Raw genomic sequence first — 19,998 nt, forward strand, 5'->3', positions numbered from 1 at the left:
TTTACAGTTGTTTCAAAGAGATACCTCAAGGGCTTTTATTTTTAGAAAAGAAAAACAAGCAGAAAACTCTCCTTCCTTTCACTTTTCCTTTCTTTCACTTTTTCTGCTTATATGGTACTGAAGAATTGAACCCAGGGCTTCATGTATGCTAGGCAAGCTCTCTATCACTAAGCCACATTCCCAGCTCTCACTTTTTCTTTTAAGAAAGGAAGTTCTCAGAAGGATAAGACTAATTAAGGTTTCTGTTTTTATGAGGCTTTTGGGGTGGAGGCCTCTTCTTAAAGATGGATTTGACTCTGAAATACTAAAGCCAGGCCTAGCTTCAAAAGAGAAGCTGAGAATAATCTGAATAGGGCTTGTTCTAGGTGTTCTGTCTGGGAAGAGAAAGATTAAAATGTCCCACAACCGGGGCTGGGAATATGGCCTAGTGGCAAGAGTGCTTGCCTCCTACACATGAAGCTCTCGGTTCGATTCCCCAGCACCACATATATGGAAAATGGCCAGAAGGGGCGCTGTGTCTCAGGTGGTAGAGTGCTAGCCTTGAGCTGGAAGAAGCCAGGGACAGTGCTCAGGCCCTGAGTCCGAGGCCAAGGACTAGCCAAAAAAAAAAAAAAAAAAAAAAAAAGTCCCACAACCATAAGTCTTAGATTTTTCTGTGGTTTAGTTATTTCAGATTGTAAGACTACATGCTTTACATTGTAGACTACAGTGACCATGTACATTAAGGATAAGATTTCTTTTTATTTTATTGGTTTTTGAAAAATTAATGAAGAAAGCAAGGGGGTGGGGTGAGGGGCAGGGCGGGGAGGGAAGGAGGGAGAAAAATGAGGACAGGGACAACAGGTATGACAAGAAAATGTATATGTGTTCACTACCTTAAGCATGTAGCTGTGACCCCTCTGTACACCATCTTGACAATAAAAAAAAACTTTTTAAAAAAAGAGGGCCTGAGAATACGGCCTAGTGGTAGAGTGCTTGCCTTGTATACATGAAGCCCTGGGTTCGATTCCTCAGCACCACATATATAGAAAAAGCCAGAAGTGGTGCCGTGGCTCAAGTGGTAGAGTGCTAGCCTTGAGCAGAAAGAAGCCAGGGACAGTGCTCAGGACCTGAATTCAAGCCCCAGGACTGACAAAAAACAAACCAAAACAAAACAAAAGACTGCATGCTTTAACTTTTTGTTTTGTTTCTATTTTTTGAGACAGGGTCTCATATGTCCCAGGCTAGCCTTGATCTTAATCACTTCAGACTCCCAGTGCTGAGATTACAGGCATGAACCACCATACACTGCCAGCCCTAACTCTTTAATTAAATTCGAAAAATATGACCTCTTAAGGAAGAAGCTGCTGGGGGCAGACATCTGACTGTAAAGAATACATGGGCAGTGACTGGTGCTCGTTCTGTGGGTTGTGCTTGGGTGTGGCAGCAGGTGAAGGATAAGAGTTAAGCTTTAGGGCTTGAGTTTTGGAATCAAAATAGGCCTAAACTTTATTTATTCACTTTATTAATTGTAATTTGTAGTTATTTGCCACATTTGTAAGCCTGTGTTTTCTTTTCTGAAGTCAGAAGAATGATAATTTAATCTTTTAGGATTACTATAAGGATTAAGCCCTACTGAGCACTGTTGGGTGGCTCCAACCACTAATCTAGTTACTCAGGAAGCTACAATCTGAGGATCAAGGTTTGAAGCAAGCCCAGGTAGAAAAATACCTTGAGACGTTTATCTCAACTAACAAAAAGTTAGATGTTGAGGTGTGTCTCAAGTGTTAGAGTATTTGCCTTGAGCTAAAAAGTCAAGAGCATGAGGTCCAGAATTCAAGCCTCAGTACTAGCAAACACACAAAAAAAGCTAGCTTATTCAATCAAGGCTAGTAATCTACCACTTGAACTACAGTTCCAACTTTTTGTGGGATTTAATTGGAGATAAGAGTCTTATAAGCTCACTTGTGGCTCACATCTGTAATCCTAGCTACTCAGGAGGCTGAGACCTGAGGGTTATGGTTCAAAGCCAGCCCAAGCAGGAAAGCCCATGAGACTTATCTCCAATAAACTACTCAGAAAAAGCCAGAAGTGGCCATGTGGTTCAAGTGGTGGAGTGCTAGCTTTGAGCAAAAGAAGCTCAGGTACAGCACAGAGACCCAGAGTTCAAGCCCCAGGACTGGCAAAAAAAGAAAGAAAAAAAAGTCTTACGAACTAGACTTTCCTGCTTGACTTGGCTTTGAACTGCAATATGCAGATCTCAGCCTCCCGAGTAGCTAGGATTACAAATTTGAGCCACCCCTTTCACCTCTTCCACCCCTCCTAAAAATTAACTCAAGCCAGGAAAATTTTTTATCTAGATGACAACATAAACATCATAGAATGCTAGTATGAACATCACCCATTACCAGTTGAAGAAATTTTCTCAACCCCCCAGAACTTAAAATTAGTCAATAGTAAAAAAAAAAAAGTCTGTACCCTGTGGTGCAGACTTAAGACCTTTTTCCCCCTACTTATTCTACTTTCATAAGTTGGAAATTGGATCTAAGAAGAGACAGAGTAAGAAATCTGTTCCTACAATTCCATTTACAGTAGCCAAAAAAAAGAATAAAGTACCTAGGGATCAACCTAACCAAGGACGTGACGAACCTATTTAATGAAAACTATAAAAATCTAAGAAGGGAAATCAAAGAAGACACAAGGAGATGGAAAGACCTCCCATGCTCATGGGTAGGCAGAATCAATATAGTGAAAATGGCCATATTGCCCAAATTGTTATACAAATTCAATGCAATCCCTATCAAAATCCCAGTTACATTCTTCACTGAAATAGAGAAAGCAATCCATAAATTCATATGGAACAGCAAAAGACCTAGAATAGCCAAAGCAATTCTAGGCAAAAAAAGCAGTGCAGGAGGTATCACAGTACCAGACTTCAAGCTCTACTATAGGGCCATCATAACAAAAACAGCCTGGTATTGGTATAAAAACAGACTGGAAGACCAGTGGATCAGAATTGAAGACCCAGAAATAAAACCGCACTCTTACAGTCAGCTGATATTCGACAAAGGAGCTAAAGACATACAATGGAATAAACAGAGCCTCTTCAATTACTGGTGCTGGGAGAACTGGGCAGCCATATGCAGAAAACTCAAAGTAGACCCAAGCCTATCACCATGCACCAAGATCAACCCAAAATGGATCAAAGACCTCAATATCAGACCTGAATCCTTGAAACTACTGAAGGACAGAGTAGGAAAGACGCTAGAAGTTATAGGCACAGGAAGGAACTTCCTGAATAGAGTCCCAGGGGCACAACAAATAGGGGAGAGACTCGACAAATGGGACTACTACAAATTAAAAAGTTTCTGCACAGCTAAGGACATAGCCACCAAAATAGAAAGACAGCCAACCATATGGGAAAGGATCTTTACCAGCACAGCAACAGACAAAGGCCTAATATATGTCATCTACAGAGAACTCAAAAAACTAAGCCCCTCCAAACCCAATAAACCAATTAGGAAATGGGCAAAGGAGCTAAAGAGAGACTTCACAAGCGAAGAGATAAAAATGGCAAAGAAACATATGAGGAAATGTTCAACATCCCTGGTAGTAAAGGAAATGCAAATAAAAACAACCCTGAGATACCACCTCACTCCAGTTAGAATGGCCTATACTCTGAACTCAGGCAACAACAAATGCTGGAGGGGGTGCGGGGAAAGAGGAACCCTTCTCCATTGTTGGTGGAGTGCAAATTAGTACAACCACTTTGGAGATCAGTATGGAGGTTTCTCAAAAAGCTCAATAAAGACCTACCCTATGACCCAGCCATACCACTCCGAGGCATCTATCCGGAACAGCAGGTCCCAAGATATCAAAAAGACATTTGCATTTCCATGTTTATTGCTGCACAATTCACAATAGCCAAAATATGGAAACAACCCAGATGCCCCTCCACAGATGAATGGATCCAAAAAATATGGTACCTATACACAATGGAATACTACATAGCGATTAGGAATGGTGAAGTATTGGTATTCGCAGGGAAATGGTCAGAACTTGAACAAATAATGTTGAGTGAGACAAGCCTAGAACACAGAAAACAAAGGGGCATGATCTCCCTGATATACGACTGTTAAGATGGGGTGACAGAAAGACAGTAGAGACCACGTCTGTGAAACCAAAAACTGCTTGTCAAATGGTATTTCCCACAGGATTAGGTCAGCGACCCAACATTATGTAACTAAAACCAAACAACTACTCAACATATAAAGATCAAAAATTGACCTCTCAGTGGATCACAATAGCTCAAAAGCTATGTATGTACGTTCATATAAGACTACTGTCGACATATTGTCTAATGTCGACATTACATTTAAAGCCCTAGGCAAATTTTCTTGGGCGTAGGCCACGTGGCTACTGTATATGTTCTTGGTACATTGTGTATTGTATATATGTCTACCTGACCTAGGGAAGGGAAAGAAAAACAGGGTGTAAGATATCACAAGAAATGTACACACTGCCCTACTATGTAACTGTACCCTTTTTGCACAACACCTTGTCAAAAAATTTTTGTTTAATTAATAAATAAATTACAAAAAAAAGAACTGTGGAAAAAAAAAGAAATCTGTTCCTTTAAGAAGAAGCATTATCTTTATACCGCTTATTTGACTGTTGATATTAAGTAGAAAGGAGATGAAGAATCTATACTTGAGCATAGAATTTCCAGGTTGCCCAAATGCCTATCAATATTAACTTTGGATTTTATAAGCTTTACAGTTTTTTTTTTAAATGCCTTCATCCACACTAATATAATTCTGGTTATTTAGATAGAGCAGCTGTTCCTGGGCACCAGTGGCTCATGCCTGTAATCCTAGCTACTCACAGGATCACTGTTCAAAGCCAGCCTGGGCAGGAAAGTCCACTAGACTTCATATCCAAAATAACCAGCAAAAAGTCAGGCTGAGCAAGCATGAGTTCCTAAATTTAAACCTCTATACCAAGGGGGACGGGCAGCTGTTAAGATCGTCTCCATTTTATTCTAGTGGAAACAAAGACAGAAACAGAATATGAACTTTGGAGTCTTAAGTGCTTAGGTAATTCTGGCTCCTCTACTTCCCAACATTACAACTAGGGAAAGCTACTTTGACCTGTGTGCCTTCATCTGTTAAAATGGGATACTGAAGGTCTAGACCTCTTAGGGTTATGTGAAAGCACTCATCATGTGAATGTCATTACTTGCCATCCATAGCAAGTAGTTTGAGTTCAATAATTTTTTTCTTTCAGATCTCGCTATGTTGCCCAGACTGGCCTCGAGTTCCTGGGCTCAAGCAAAATTCAGCCTCTCTAGTAGATGGAAATGCATGGGTGTGTCACTGCTCCTGAATATTTGTTATTGCTGACAGCACCAACAGCTAATACCTGATAGTACTAATACCTACCTACATTCAGGAAGTTAGATTCTCTGTCTACGTATCATCTTCTATAATATAAATAATGTTGGCCCCTATCCCTGTGGTGATGATGTCATGATCCATTAACATTTAGGATAGGTGGTCTAATTTGCTTATCCCAAAGTGGTAGGAGATCTGTCTCAGGACAGTAGCCGCATATATTTGATTTTTTTCCCAATTCCTCAAGGAAAGAACAACTTTGACTTCATAATACCAGTATGCCAAAACCAAAACCAAAACTTAAACACCTGTGGATTTTGGTTCGGCTGATTAGAGCAAGAGGTTAAGGATGATAACCCTTACTTTAGTAGACTGACATTGTTTATATTGAATTGAACCCTTGGGTGACTTGTAAAGTACTTTAAAAGGCATTCTAACTAGTGAGCTAGAAGAGTTGAATTCCAATCTAATTTAATCTAATCTAGCCTATCTATCTAGACTCCTGGGCTTCTCCACCACCATGCTGGAGATTGAACCTGTGTCCTTGCACATGCTATAGAACTGCTCTTCCACTGAGGTATGCCACCAGCTCTAGATCGACCACTTATTTAACTGCATCTTACAACATCTCTGAGCCCAGATATCCCACTGTTGGGAACTGTTAGGGATGCCAGCAATCATCCTCTAGATTGCCTGTTACCTGTTCACATTTTGTTTTGTGGAACTTTGGAGAAATTGCCCCTTTAGGCAAATGCAGCTCTACAATAAGTTTCATGAGGTTGGTGAGAAGAAATAGACTGGAGCTCAGTCTGTACTACGCTCCTTGGCTAGCCTTGTAGTGCTGGTGCATTGTGCAACCTGCAAAAATCAAGGTGAAGACTATGTACAATCTGTTCCCTGCCCAGGCTGTTAAAATCAAGTGAGATAATAGAAGGGAAGGAGTTTGAGTAAAATCCCATTTGCTCTGTGAATTGATATTGCACAAACACTGTTTTTGTTTTGTTTTGTTTTGTTTTTTGCCAGTCCTGGGCCTTGGACTCAGGGCCTGAGCACTGTCCCTGGCTTCCTTTTGCTCAAGGCTAGCACTCTGCCACTTGAACCACTGCGCCACTTCTGGCTGTTTTCTGTATATGTGGTGCTGGGGAATTGAACCCAGGGCCTCATGTATACAAGGCAAGCTCTCTTGCCACTAGGCCATATCCCCAACCTCCACAAACACTGTTTTTAAATACAGGGACCCAAAGGCTCCCTACAACCTCATGCTGACCTTGCCTTTCCTCATGTTGTGATGATCCTTATGATTCTTCTGTGTAGAAACTCTTAATTGCTGCCTGCTAAAGCAAGGCTTGTGGCAAAGGTTTCGTGCACTACCTCAGGCCTAGACTAGCCTTGCTTTCTGGATCTGTGCAGGGTAAAATCAGTTCTTTTGATGAGTCAGCTTCATGAAGACAGTCAGCTGATTTTAGAACTTGCTGGAATCAGACTGCATCTTGCCCATAGGTGGAGTTTGGAATTCTTTGGTTAAAGCTTATCTCTGGTTTTCAAGGTCTTTACATAAAAGCTTTGTGAGCCAGACCCCGTGGCTCACACATGTAATCCTAGCTACTCTGGAGGCTGAGATCTGAGGATCCTGTGAGACTTATCTTCAATTAACTACCAGAAAACCAGAAGTGGGAAGTAGCACTGTGGTTCTAGTGGCAGGACACTATCCTTGAGCTGAAGAGCTCAGGGACAGAGCACAGGCCCAGAGATCAAGCCCCGTGACAGAAAAAAAAAAAAAGGAAAAAAAAAAGCTTTGTGTCAGTAGATGCCAGTGGCTCATGCCTATAATCCTAGATACTCAGGAAGTTGACATCTGGAGGATCTCAGTTTGAAGCCACCCCTGGCAGAAAAGTGTGCTAGATGCCATCTCCAAAATAACCAGAAAAAAACAAGGCTAGAGGTATGGCTCAAGTGGTAGAGTGCCAGCCTAAAAAGCACAAGGCCCTGAGTTCAAACCCCAGTACTATCAAAAACAAACAAAAAATGAAAAGCTTTGTATACATGGGAGACAGAGGAGTTGCTTAACAACAATGGGTCTCCTTTCCACACCTTTGAAGCCCAAACTGTTGCTAGGATCATGTGGATCAAATAGCAGAAGACCTGATTGTAAGGCTCACCAACCAAAAGACAACTTTGGAGTGAAACCTGAAATTAGGCACAAGTTCTGCCACTAGTTTCTTGACTTTGGGTGGGTAAATCATTATGATTCCATTTTGTCATCTGGTATTAGGGACAACAGTTTTTGTCTCATAGGTTTATTGCATAGAATAAGAAAAGGACCTAGCAGTGTATCTAGCATGTGTTGTATGCTCTATAAATGTTAGCTGCTACTGATACTAAGTTGGAGGCAAAACTAGATTCTTTTTTTTTTTCTTTTTGTCAGTAGTAGGGCTTGAACTCAGGGCCTGGGTGCTGTCCTTGAACTCTATTTGCTCAAGGCTAGTGCTCTACCACTTTGAGCCACAGCTCTACTTCTGGCTTTCTGGTAGTTATCTGGAGATAAGAGTCTCATAGACTTTCCTGCCCTGGCTAGCTTTGAACCAAGATCCCCAGATCTCAGCCTTCTGAATAGCTAGAATTACAGCCATGAGCCACCAGTGCCTGGCCCTTCACTTAGTTCTACGGAACTAAAAACAAATTGCAGTGCCTATCCTCAAGAAGCTTAAGGTTGGGCTGGGAATGGGGCCTAGTATTAGAGTGCTTGCCTAGCATGCATGAAGCCCTGGGTTTGATTCCTCAGCACCACACATACAGAAAAAGCTAAAAGTGGCACTGTGGCTCAAGTGGTAGAGTGCTAGCCTTGAGCAAAAAGAAGCCAGGGACAGTGCTTAGGACTGGGGGGGAGGAGAGAGAGAGAGAGAGAGAGAGAGAGAGAGAGAGAGAGAGAGAGAGAGAGAGAGAGAGAGAGAGAGAGAGAAAGAGAGAGAAGCTTAAGGTTGCATTTGGGGAGTTAACATAGTTACATCAGAAAAGGTAAATAGAAATGAAAACAAGTATATGGTATCAACAGTTGCTATTGTTAGGAGCTGATGTTTGAGCTGACATCTGAAGACAGGAAATTGGGATAAACAGTAGGTTTAGAAGGTATTTTGCATGGGGTTCAGAACATCAGCAGGGTTCAGGACCATGAGTAAACTGGTTTTCTTGGTGAAGTAGGGATAACGCTATCTGCAAACATAGTTGAGATTAGGTGGGAGAGCCCTATGAATACTAAGCTAAGTATTTGCTCTTATCCTGTAGATCATGAATGATTGATGAAACTTGGACTTGGAAATATCCAGTAGACAGTTGGAGAGCTCTTGGGAAAATGCTCAAAGTCACAACTAACTCTTTGGGAATAGAAGCTGAAACTGAAAGCTGATAATCTCTCTAAATCCCGCTCCTTTAGAGTTGCCTCTTGGCTCCAATTTTGTGAGGACACCTTTTGAATAGCACTTAAAATGAAATGATAAAACTGTCAGGAGATTTGAATGGAGTAGGGGGTTATGTCTTAAATCTCATGAAAGGACACGGGATATATATATATATATATATATATATACATATATATGTATATGTATGTATGGATAGATGTATATATACTAGTATATAATAACAAACTAAAATGATAGTATAGAAAATATGACCCATATAAAGCAGAACTGTTTTGTAAAACCATTCTGCAGCTTTTGCAGTCTCCAGAGGGTTCTTACAAGTAGGTTACCATGACCCAGCACTCAGGAGGCCAAGGTGCGTGGAGTGTTCCAGGCCCAATGCTGGCTACATAGCAAGACCCTGTGGTACATAGACTGTCTATAAAGGAGAGCACATTGTGGTGAGAGGCAGTCAACTTGTACTGGATAAAATCTAAAAGTAGCATGGGGCACTTTTTAATGACTAAAAATTTAGATGGTGATATAAGATTTTTTTTTGATAGTAGGGCCAAGGATCCAATTCAGAACTCTACCACTGAGCTACACACATAGCATCTTCACAAATTATTTGGTCTATGAAAACTTTATGTAAAAATATCTGCAATCTTGAGCATTTAAATTATTATTAGTGTGTGTGTGTGTGTGTGTGTGTGTGTGTGTGCATGCATGTGTGCCAGTCCTGGGGCTTGAACTCAGGGTCTAGGTGCTGTTCCTGAGCTTCATTGCTCAAGACTAGTGCCTCTACCATTTAAACCATAGCTCTATATCCAGCCTTTTGATGGTTAATTGGAAATCAGAGTCTCATGGATTTTCCTGCAGAGGTTTGCTTCAAACTGTGATTCTCAGATCTCAGCCTCCTAAATAGCTAGAATTACAGGCATGAGCCACTAGTACCTAGCTTGATAATTTTTGGCAGTACTGGTGGTTGAACTCAGGGCTTCATGCTTGTTATACAGGTATTCTGCTATTTAAGTCACTCTGCCAATACATTTTTGTGTTGGTAATTTTTGAGATAGAGTCTCTTTTAGTGCCCAGGTTGATTTGAACTGTGATCCCCCTATTTGTCTTTCCCTTTACTTCTGGGATGATAAGCACAATCACTGCACACAGCCATTAGTTGTGATGGACTGTCATGAATTTTTATGCCCAGGCTGGTCTCAAAATGTTATCTCCTAATGTCTACCTCTAAGTAGCTAGGATTACAGGATTGACTAGCTAGGAGTACTCTTGGCTATACTTAACATTTTTTTTTTTTTTTGCCAGTCCTGGGCCTTGGACTCAGGGCCTGAGCACTGTCCCTGGCTTCTTCCCGCTCAAGGCTAGCACTCTGCCACTTGAGCCACAGCGCCGCTTCTGGCCGTTTTCTGTATATGCGGTGCTGGGGAATCGAACCTAGGGCCTCGTGTATCCGAGGCAGGCACTCTTGCCGCTAGGCCACATCCCCAGCCCCTATACTTAACATTTTTGAGACTTAAAATTATTATAAGGTCTAGAGCCCTCAGTGGTAGAGTACACAGATAGCATGCATAAGACCAAACCCAGCACTGAAAAAAATAAAATATTTGAAAGATGAAAATAGACATGAAGTACATACATACACATACACACACGCCTTAAAATTAATTATAAGTGAAGTCTAGAAACAGAGAACATGGATGAATGCTATTCATCTTCTCCTATGACATATATGTACATATCATAATTAGGGTGGAATCTCCAGCTAATGAACACGAACAATAAAGCTGGCTGCTGGTGGCTCACACTTGTAATCCTAGCTACTGAAGAGGCTGAGATCTGAGGATCATGGTTCAAAGCCAGCCCAGACAGGAAAGTCTGTGAGACTCTCCAATTACTCATCAGAAGATTGGAAGTGGTGCTATGGCTCAAAGTGGTAGAGTGCTAGCGTTGAGCAAAGAGCTCAGAGATAGCGCCCAAGCCCCGAGTTCAAGGCCCACGACCAAAAAATCCCCAAAACCAACCATGAGCCATAAGTATAACTTTATTATCCCTGTTTCATTATCATGTGACAGTATGATACATAATGTAGAATGACAATGAAGAATGATGAAGTATTAAGTATATTCAGATGCTGAAAGGAACTTACTTTTATTTGGTAGGTTATCATTGTTATCAGCTGAACAGGGATTACCTTATCCTTTGTTCTTAACCTTTCATTGTTTTCATATTTATAAGCTCATCCCTGATGGAAATACAAAGTACTGCAACCTTTATGTGTGTGTATGTGTGTGCGTGCACACGTGCTTGCACGCACACCCTTGCACACATGTGTATGCTATTAGTGAGGCTAGAACTCAGGGCCTTAGGCTTGTGCCCAGAGCTTTTTCTACTCATGTCTAGCACTCATTAGCCATACCTCCAGTTCCATGCTATAACCTTTCTTAAGGGATTTGCTAATTTATACCAGAAAACTTAATATTATGCCCGCCCCCATTCCTTCCTGTTTTTTCTAAGCTGGTACTGGGGCTTGAACTCACTGCTCACTTTGTTAGCTTTTCCCTTCAAGTCTAGCACTGTACCATTTGAGCCACCCCTTTACTTCTGAAGAGAGAAGAGTGCTGATCTTGAACTTAGGGCCTGGGTGCCTGAGCTTTTTGCTGAAGGCTAGTATTCTCCCACTTGAGACACAGTTCCATTTCTGCTCTTTGGTAGTTAATTGGAGATTAGAGTTCTGCCTAGATTGACTTTGAACCTTGATCTTCGGATCTCAGCCTCCTGAGTAAGCTAGAATTACAGGCATGAGCCACTAATGCTGGACAGATTAGTCCCCTTCCATAACTTAATACTCAAACCTTGGCTGTTTTAGATAATTAAAAGAAATTATCCATCTTTTGTTCATCTGTTTATCCATTTATTCAGCAAGCATGCATAGAGCTAGGAATGTTGGTACATCTCTACAATTCCAGTACTTGGGAGGCTCAAGATCATCTTTTGAAAAATAAAACTAGGGCTGGGAATGTGGCTTAGTGGTAGAGTGGTTGTCTAGCATGCATGAAGCCCTAGGTTTGATTCCTTAGTACCACATAAACAGGAAAGCCAAAGGTGGCACTGTTGTTCAAGTGGTAGAGTGCTAGCCTTGAGCAAAAGAAGCGCAGGGACAGTGCTCAGACCCTGAGTTCAACCCCCAGGACTGGAAAACCAAACCAAACTGTGGTGTGTGTGTGTGTGTGTGTGTGTGTGTGTGTGTGTGTGTGTGTGTGTGTGTGTGTAAGAAAGCCCCAAAAGATGTATTTGGCCTATGAATATTTCAGTGAGTTAATTCTGAAAACTCTATTTTTATAGTCTTTAATGAAATTCCCAAGAGGTTTAGTTAAGCTCTGTGACTTGAAAACAAAATTCAGAAGGTGCCTCTTTTTTGGTGAAATTAAAAAAACACCTTTTCATTTGGGTGCTGGTGGCTCATTCCTGTAATCCTGTATGCTCAGGCTGCTGAGATGTGAGGATTGTGGTTCAAAGCCAGCCTGGGCAGGAAAGCCCATGAGACTCTTTTTGGTCTTTAATATTTTTTTTGTTTTTGTTTTTTCTTCCAGAGCTGAGGACCTTGAATCCCCAGTCTCCACATGAGACTCTTTATTTCCAATTAACTACCAAACAGCCAGAAGTGGATGTGTGGCTCAAGTGGTAGAGCGCTAGTCTTCAGCAAAAAAGCTCAGAGATAGTGCTCAGGCCCTGAGTTCAGGCTCCAAGACTGGTAGAAAATAAGCAAACAATGACAAAAAGAAGTTAAAAAAATAAATAAAAACTTAGTATTTTTTCAGTAGAGAAGGGCTTTGTCCTTGTTGAGGTCCCTCCTATTATTTGTGTGTTTGATATATACTTATACCTTCACATTTATATTTAAGTTATTTTCTTTTTAGATTTGATTGCTCATTTTGAAAAAGGAAGATTAATTCACTTTCAAATACAAAAAACTTAGGTATCGTCATGGTATAATTATCATTTACAAGGGTGAGAATCAAGGTTTATCTTTCCCATTATGGGAATGATTAGTAGACCTGCATTTGGGGTCAGATGGATTAATATGTGTTCAAGTAAGCCATTTTAAGTAGGCCAAAATAAGTTAATTTTTTAAACTTATTTTGACAAACCAATTTCCAATATAAACAATCTCTTTCTTACAGTTGCAGGATTTTATGAGGGTTCCCCCCACCTTACAGTACTGAAAATGTAAAAGTTTGGCAGGTTAGCAAAGTCTTGGGGAATAAGGTTAATTGAAATTGATCCTTACAGAATGAAAATGTTGAGTATAACTCCTTGGCAGAAATGAATCTTGCTGGAGGAATAAGAGGTGGAATAAAAAGAGAGATGGAGTGAGAAGGGGAGAGGGGTGAAGAGAAAGAAAGAGAGGGGAATATAAGATAAAGGTAGAGCAGAAATAAGCATTTATTTATTTTACGAGGCAAGCACTCTTGCCACTAGGCCATATTCCCAGCCATTTATTTATTTTATACAGAGCTTTCTTGGCAGATTAATTCAAAGTACTTGTTCCTTTTTTTGGGGGGTGTGTGTGGTAGTTTCAGGGCTTGAACTCAGGGCCTGGGTACTGTCCCTGAGCTTCTTTTGCTCAAGGCTAGCATTCTATCACTTGAAACACAGTGACACTCCGGCCTTTTCTGTTTATGTGATACTGAGGAATCAAACTTAGGACTTCATATATGCTAGGCAAGCACTCTACCACTAAGCCACATTCCCAGGCCACAAGATTTTTTGTTGCTATTGGGGTGTTTTTTGTTTTTTTTTTGCCAGTCCTGGGGCTTGAACTCAGGGCCGGAGTACTGTCCTTGGATTCTTTTAGCTCAAGACTATCACTCTGCCACTTGAGCCACAGTGCCACTTCTGGCTTTTGCTATATATGTGGTGCTGAGGAATCGAACCCAGGGCTTCATATATGTGAGGCACACACTTTACCACTAGGCCATATTCCCAGCCCCAAAGTACTTGTTCTTTTTCCCTGTGCTAGGGACCAAACCCAAGGCCTTGTAAACATTAGGAAAACATACTACCACGGTGCTACATTCCCATCCTTGATCCCTGATTCTCCACTGCTGCTGCACTGCTGCTGCTTTTGTGTGTGTGTGTGTGTGTGTGTGTGTGTGTGTGTGTGTGTGTGTGTGTGTGTGTGTGTTGGTACTGGGGTTTTGAACTCAGGGCCTTGAGTTCTCATTTACCTTTTTGTGCTCAAGGCTGGCACTCTACCACACCTCCACTTCTGCCTTTTTGCTGGTTTTTGAAGTGTCTCATAGACTTTTCTGCCTGTGTTTGTTTTAAAACTCAGTCATCAGGTCTCAGCCTACTAAGTAGCTAGGATTATAGGCATGAGCCACCAGTGTGGGGTGTAGGTAGCCTAGGCTGGCCTTGAACTTGTGATTCTTTTATCTTCAGCCTTCTGAGGGTTGGGATTAAAGGTATGAGCCAGCATATTTGGCTTCTTTTCTTCTTTGTTTCCCTCCTTAGAAATAGCTAAAAACAAAGACTAATAGATGCTGCAAATTTGTGGTCCATGGTAATACTTTGGTTCTAATTCTTAAGGAAGGGAGATAGAAAATTAAGGCAGTTTTAAGTGATGCTTAACATTTTCAGTTCCAAGTTCAATCAGCATAGTCATCAACTGACATTTACCCTGAACCCTCTGGGTGAATGGCACAGTACCAGATCCCACAAGGAATATTATCTTCTGCTTATGTGAGCAAACTGGTTCTTGAGCTATTGTGCTCAGAAACTATATGTAACCATTGAGATTAATGTTATTAGATTGCAGCCTTGGAATCATGAGATTAAAATATGAAAATTCCTACACAAAAATTTTTTTTGCAATAGAAACTTCATGTGCTTTTTGTCTTGAACAAAGAAGGCACTGTCAGGTGCAGTTAAACACTAAACATATGCACTAAACATATTTATTAATATCTCCCCAAATGTTATTTTAGTATGAAATAATTGAATTTTATTTGATTAATCATTGTATAAATAATACAAGATAGACTTTAATTTTGTAAAGTGAAAATAAGATGAATTGAGTCAGAGAGTATCAAGTAGAATCTTAAAATAAGTGATTGACTCCATTAAAAATTCAAACACAAATCTTGGTGGATTAAAATGTCAAATAATTGATTAAAACCTATTTTACCTCCAAAGATAGTATATTTATTATTAAGCTTTTTTAAAAATTCTACAATAGGTGTCTCTCTTTTAAGTAAGGTCAGCTTTTAAGTGTAACTCCCCAGTAGTCCCCCCTCCCTTGATCGCTTTGCTCTCCCTCACCCCAGTCTCTTTCTTTCAGTGGGGTTCCTATTGCTTACTACTACTCAGTCATCTCTATTGTAATACCATTTAAGGTAGCTCTGCTGGGTATATTCATTCTGTCCCACAATTCAGTTTCTCTTTTAACCTGGTTTCCTAAATGAAGTTGACAAACCAGTTTAATTTTCCTCCTTTTCATTTCAACCACTCCTGATTTAGGTTGGTTATGAGGCTATAATGTAATCCGGGCACAACCTCTTCCCCTAGCAATCTGTATTTGCGAGGCTTCCTCCTTTCCCAGCTGAACGTGCTCAAGTGGGCAGAGTATCTTGTAGAGGACTTCAGCCCCCACAGTTCCCTGTTTGCGCATGCCCTCTCATCTTACAGTTGTCAAAGTGCTTTTGCCAGAGCGGTCACATAATCAACCTGAAAGAAGAAAATAAACACTGTACACTTTATATTTTTGTCGATCCTTAAAAACTGGACACTCAAAGGTAACTGTTACTACAAATTTGTTACTTGAAATTGGGTTAGTGCATGTAAAAGACAATCTATTGTGTGTTTGGTGGGGGGAGGGGAGGAGATATCTATTTCTCAGACTTTGCTGCAAATAAGCAAAAAACCTTCAGATCAATCAAACTATACAGGCTGTAATTGAGAGATAAAGCATATTAACTTTATAAATTTTGTCTTTATCTATGGCTTACCTTTTGTTTAAAAGATCTTAATTACTAAAGGTGGATCTTGACCTTGACAGAATAAATTTATGCAGAAAGTGAAATTTGTATCTTTAAAATGTACTGAGAACAGAAATGCTCTTGTTATAACATGTAAGAGATTCAATGAATATACTAATATTAGTTGCAGCCATTATAAAATGTTCTGAGTAAAGATTACTTTTGAGGGTTTTTTCCTCCCATAGTACAGCATTAATTTTTCCACCAAGAGCATGTTGTTTAAACTAAACACATTAACAAGCAGCAAGACAAAGCTGGGTGATACTAAAATTACAACCAAATGCATTTTCAGCCATGATGATGTCTATTATAAAGAGAATTGTAGCTCACTGGAAGCAAGTCAAATTTCAGAATTATAATGCTTTACTGCAGCACTATTTAAACCAACTATGAAAATTTCTCTATGACAGTCTTTTTTGGCAGTGATAGAACTCTGTGCTGTCTGAATCCCAGGTTCAGTTATCTCTTTGTGTTGTATTTTACAATACGGATCAAAGCCATTGTTTTAGATTAGGGAATATAGCAACATAAAGGCAATCTTAAGTAGGTTTTAGTGGTTGTAGCTGCTAATTCATGATGCATATTTTATTGGGTGGGCTTTTTTTTTCCCCCAGGGAAAGGGGAGATGCAGGGATGTGAGGAGTAAAGAGTAAGGTGGTTGTGTAGCATTTGAGCACGCTAATTTTTTATATGAAACTTTGAAATGGAAGATATCTGCTAAGCATTTTAATGCCAGTTTTTAATAAAAAGAGAACTACCCTTAATCTAGTTACTTGGTCTGACATCTTTTGTGTAATAGTTAATAGCACTACTATCTCCATTTTACAACAATTATCATAAGTAGGTCCAAAGGCAAAGCTGGGTATCTGGATGCCCTTTCACAAATGTCCTGAGAAAGATGATTTTCCAGTACATGAGTTAATTAACTGTATTAAATATATTAATAACTTGGTTGCAATTGTACTGAATCATCATCTAAAAATAATTATATGTTTGGTCATATGCTCCTTTAACATTTCAAAATATTTGTTTTCAGGGCCACAGGCCTTTAATATTCATTTATTCAAAGCAACTAACATGCTCTAAGAGACAAGCTAACTTGGTGATAGCTACATGTATGAAAATCTGATTTTGAGTGATTACTATTTTCATTCTTTGAATAGGAAAACAGGCTGTATGACAGAGGTGAATATAGCCTTTCTATGCGAAATGGAAAATACCATGCACTCCTTATATGGCTAAATGAAGCCGAGATGGCAATGCACTATAATTACAATGTATGAGAATTTGGGACTTTGTACTCCTCTATTTTTAACACTTTTGCTAGCATATGGTAATTCGGGGTCGTCAAACCATAGTCTTTCACTGTTAATGCTAGTGATAAAAGAATGGATTCTAAATTTGCCAAAGTCTTGTGACCAAGGCAGCAGCAGGAGGATTCAAAAACGAAAATCTGGCAACCCCAGAATTATCTTGACTGTCTACTTAAATCTCAGATGCATTTTTAAGCCCCGCCCCCACTCCATCTCACAGTCTCCCTCCTTTCTCTTTCTCTCTGACCTCAAATCCAACCAGAAGCATTTCTCCACTCTGCAGAGAAATTCTCAGGCTCCCGTAGAGACCTGAAGCACTGAGAAGCCAAGAAATCTCTTGTGCGGCAGTATTGGGAGACAAGAAAATTGGAGAATAAGCAGAAAAACCATAAACCTTAAGAATAACGAGAAGCAAGCATTTCCAAACGTCTCAGTAGGTTTTCACCTTTATAAGAAAAAAACCAAAACCGTGTCTTTAAAAAAAAAATTAAAATGTCTCCTGACAAAATGGAGTAGCTGCTGCTACTGAGAGACCAGAGAGGATGATTGTGCAGCTGAGTCCTTCTAACAAATGCCAAAGATTTCCTCCCTCGTGGTTCGCTGCAGCTAAATGAAACAATTATTCTAGGCAAGAAGGCAGTTTGCTAATCAAGAGGGATAAGTCGGCTGCTTGTTTTTTTTTTCTTTTCTTTCTTTTTTTTTTTTTTTAAGTGCTTGAGCTGGGGAAGGGGAAGAAAGGGTCGTGAATGGTGTCTTTTTAACCTTGCTGAAGGACGCAGCAGTATTTATTGACGTATGCAAATAACTGGGGGAGGGTGGTGCTTGGGAAAAAACAGGAACCAGAATCAGTTTCTCATTGCAGGGTGGACGCGCTGAGTTCCGGTGAAGGGAAAAGAGACGTGGCGAAATTGCTGTCTTTCTATCTTATAAGCGCCCCTCTCACTCATACAGAGGAAGGAACCGAGACGTCAGAAAGGGTGAAGACGCTCTCACTGTATTTTTAGAGACCTGGCTCGAGCACCCCCCCCCCCCCACTCCCCCAGCCGGACCTGTTCTTCTAATGGGAGATTATGGATTTGCATTGCAATTGGCTAGTGGCGGTGGCTCTGGATTTTCGCAAGTAAAACACCCGCCCGCTCAGTGAGGGCCATTAATGATCACATTGACAACAACGCTTCTCTCTTTTCTCTCTCTCTCTCTCTCTTTTCTTCCCGTTTCAGCTGCGCAAACCATGCAGGATGATTTACTGATGGACAAAAGCAAAACCCAGCCCCAGCAACAGCAGCGGCAGCAGCAGCAGCAGCAGCCCCAGCCCGAGCCCAGCGCAGCCGAAGCCCCGTCCACGCCCCTCTCCTCAGAGACCCCCAAGCCGGAGGACAGTAGCGCAGTGCCGGTCCTGAGCCCCGCCGCGGCCCCACCGGCTCCCAACGGCCCGGACAAGATGCAGATGGAGTCGCCGCTCCTGCCGGGCTTGAGTTTCCATCAGCCCCCTCAACAGCCGCCGCCACCCCAGGAGCCCGCGGCCCCGGGCGCGTCGCTGTCTCCGTCCTTCGGCAGCACCTGGTCCACGGGCACGACGAACGCGGTGGAGGACAGCTTCTTCCAGGGGATCACCCCCGTCAACGGGACCATGCTCTTCCAGAACTTCCCGCACCACGTCAACCCAGTCTTCGGAGGCACCTTCTCCCCGCAGATCGGCCTGGCGCAGACCCAGCACCACCAGCAGCCGCCGCCGCCGCCGCCGCCGGCGCCGCAGCCGGCGCAGCCTCCCCAGGCGCAGCCCCCGCCGCAGCGTCGCTCGCCCGCCAGCCCGAGCCAGGCGCCCTACGCGCAGAGGAGCGCCGCCGCCGCCGCCTACGGCCACCAGCCCATCATGACCAGCAAACCGTCCTCGTCCTCGGCCGCCGCCGCCGCGGCCGCCGCCGCGGCCGCCGCCTCATCCGCTTCGTCCAGCTGGAGCACGCACCAGAGCGTGAATGCCGCCTGGAGCGCTCCGTCCAACCCGTGGGGCGGCCTGCAGGCGGGCCGGGACCCTCGCCGGGCGGTGGGTGTGGGCGTGGGCGTGGGCGTGGGGGTACCCTCCCCGCTTAACCCCATCTCGCCGCTCAAAAAGCCCTTCTCCAGCAATGTGATCGCGCCCCCCAAGTTCCCTCGTGCGGCTCCGCTCACCTCCAAGTCCTGGATGGAGGATAACGCTTTCCGGACCGATAATGGTAACAATCTGTTGCCATTTCAGGTAATGCCCCGTTGCACCTGCACACGCCTTGTTCCTATCCGGCTTCTTCTGTTCCTTATTCCCATCCTTTTAATCGTTCCTCCGTTTTTATTTCAAAGGGCGACAGTGTCCAGTTCACTGGGGACTGTTCCATCTCGGGGGCGTGGGGGTGTTGGCAGGGGACGAGGTTGGGGTAACCTTGTGCCTGCTAGGGGAACTGTATTTATGTGCCTGTCAGGGTAAGAAAAGGCCTTTTTCTTTAATTTTTTTCTTTCTTTCATTGTGCTTGTGTGCTCCTCATTTTGATCTTTGACAAAGCTGCAAGTGTATGGCCAGGTGCCGGCATAGTCCCAGGATGAGTAGGCTGAGATTCCTATCATTTTAAGTAGCCACACATTTAAGATTATGCAATCCTGAACTTAGGGTGCAGCCTGAAAGCCATCCACACCCAAACCACCCAGGCTTTACTCTTAAAGAGGTTAACAGCCTTTGAGTGGTGCTATTTCAAATAGTTGCATATGCTCAATTAAACTAATGTGAACACATGTGTTGGTGTCTCATGAAGGTGCTAGAATCATTAATAACAATCAGCATATTGCCCCTGCTGGGAGAATTATGAGTGTTAGGTTCCAATAAACACCGGGAACT

At 42.1% G+C, this 19,998-nt stretch overlaps 1 protein-coding gene across 10 annotated transcripts in view; it reads left to right on the forward strand.

Moving 5' to 3' along the window:
* Cpeb3 (cytoplasmic polyadenylation element binding protein 3) overlaps window positions 1–19,998 on the forward strand; it is a 189,075-nt gene that overhangs the window by 25,581 nt on the left and 143,496 nt on the right. For 2 of the 10 annotated variants that reach the window (XM_048338697.1, XM_048338699.1), the window contains exon 1: window positions 18,119–19,371. In XM_048338697.1, the coding sequence (XP_048194654.1) occupies window positions 18,289–19,371 (1,083 nt within the window). In that variant the 5' untranslated portion in view covers window positions 18,119–18,288. The other 8 variants (XM_048338700.1, XM_048338703.1, XM_048338702.1 and 5 more) reach the window with 8 other exon arrangements.

The sequence above is a fragment of the Perognathus longimembris genome, chromosome 2 (genome assembly GCF_023159225.1).
Source record: "Perognathus longimembris pacificus isolate PPM17 chromosome 2, ASM2315922v1, whole genome shotgun sequence".
Lineage (NCBI taxonomy): Eukaryota > Metazoa > Chordata > Mammalia > Rodentia > Heteromyidae > Perognathus > Perognathus longimembris.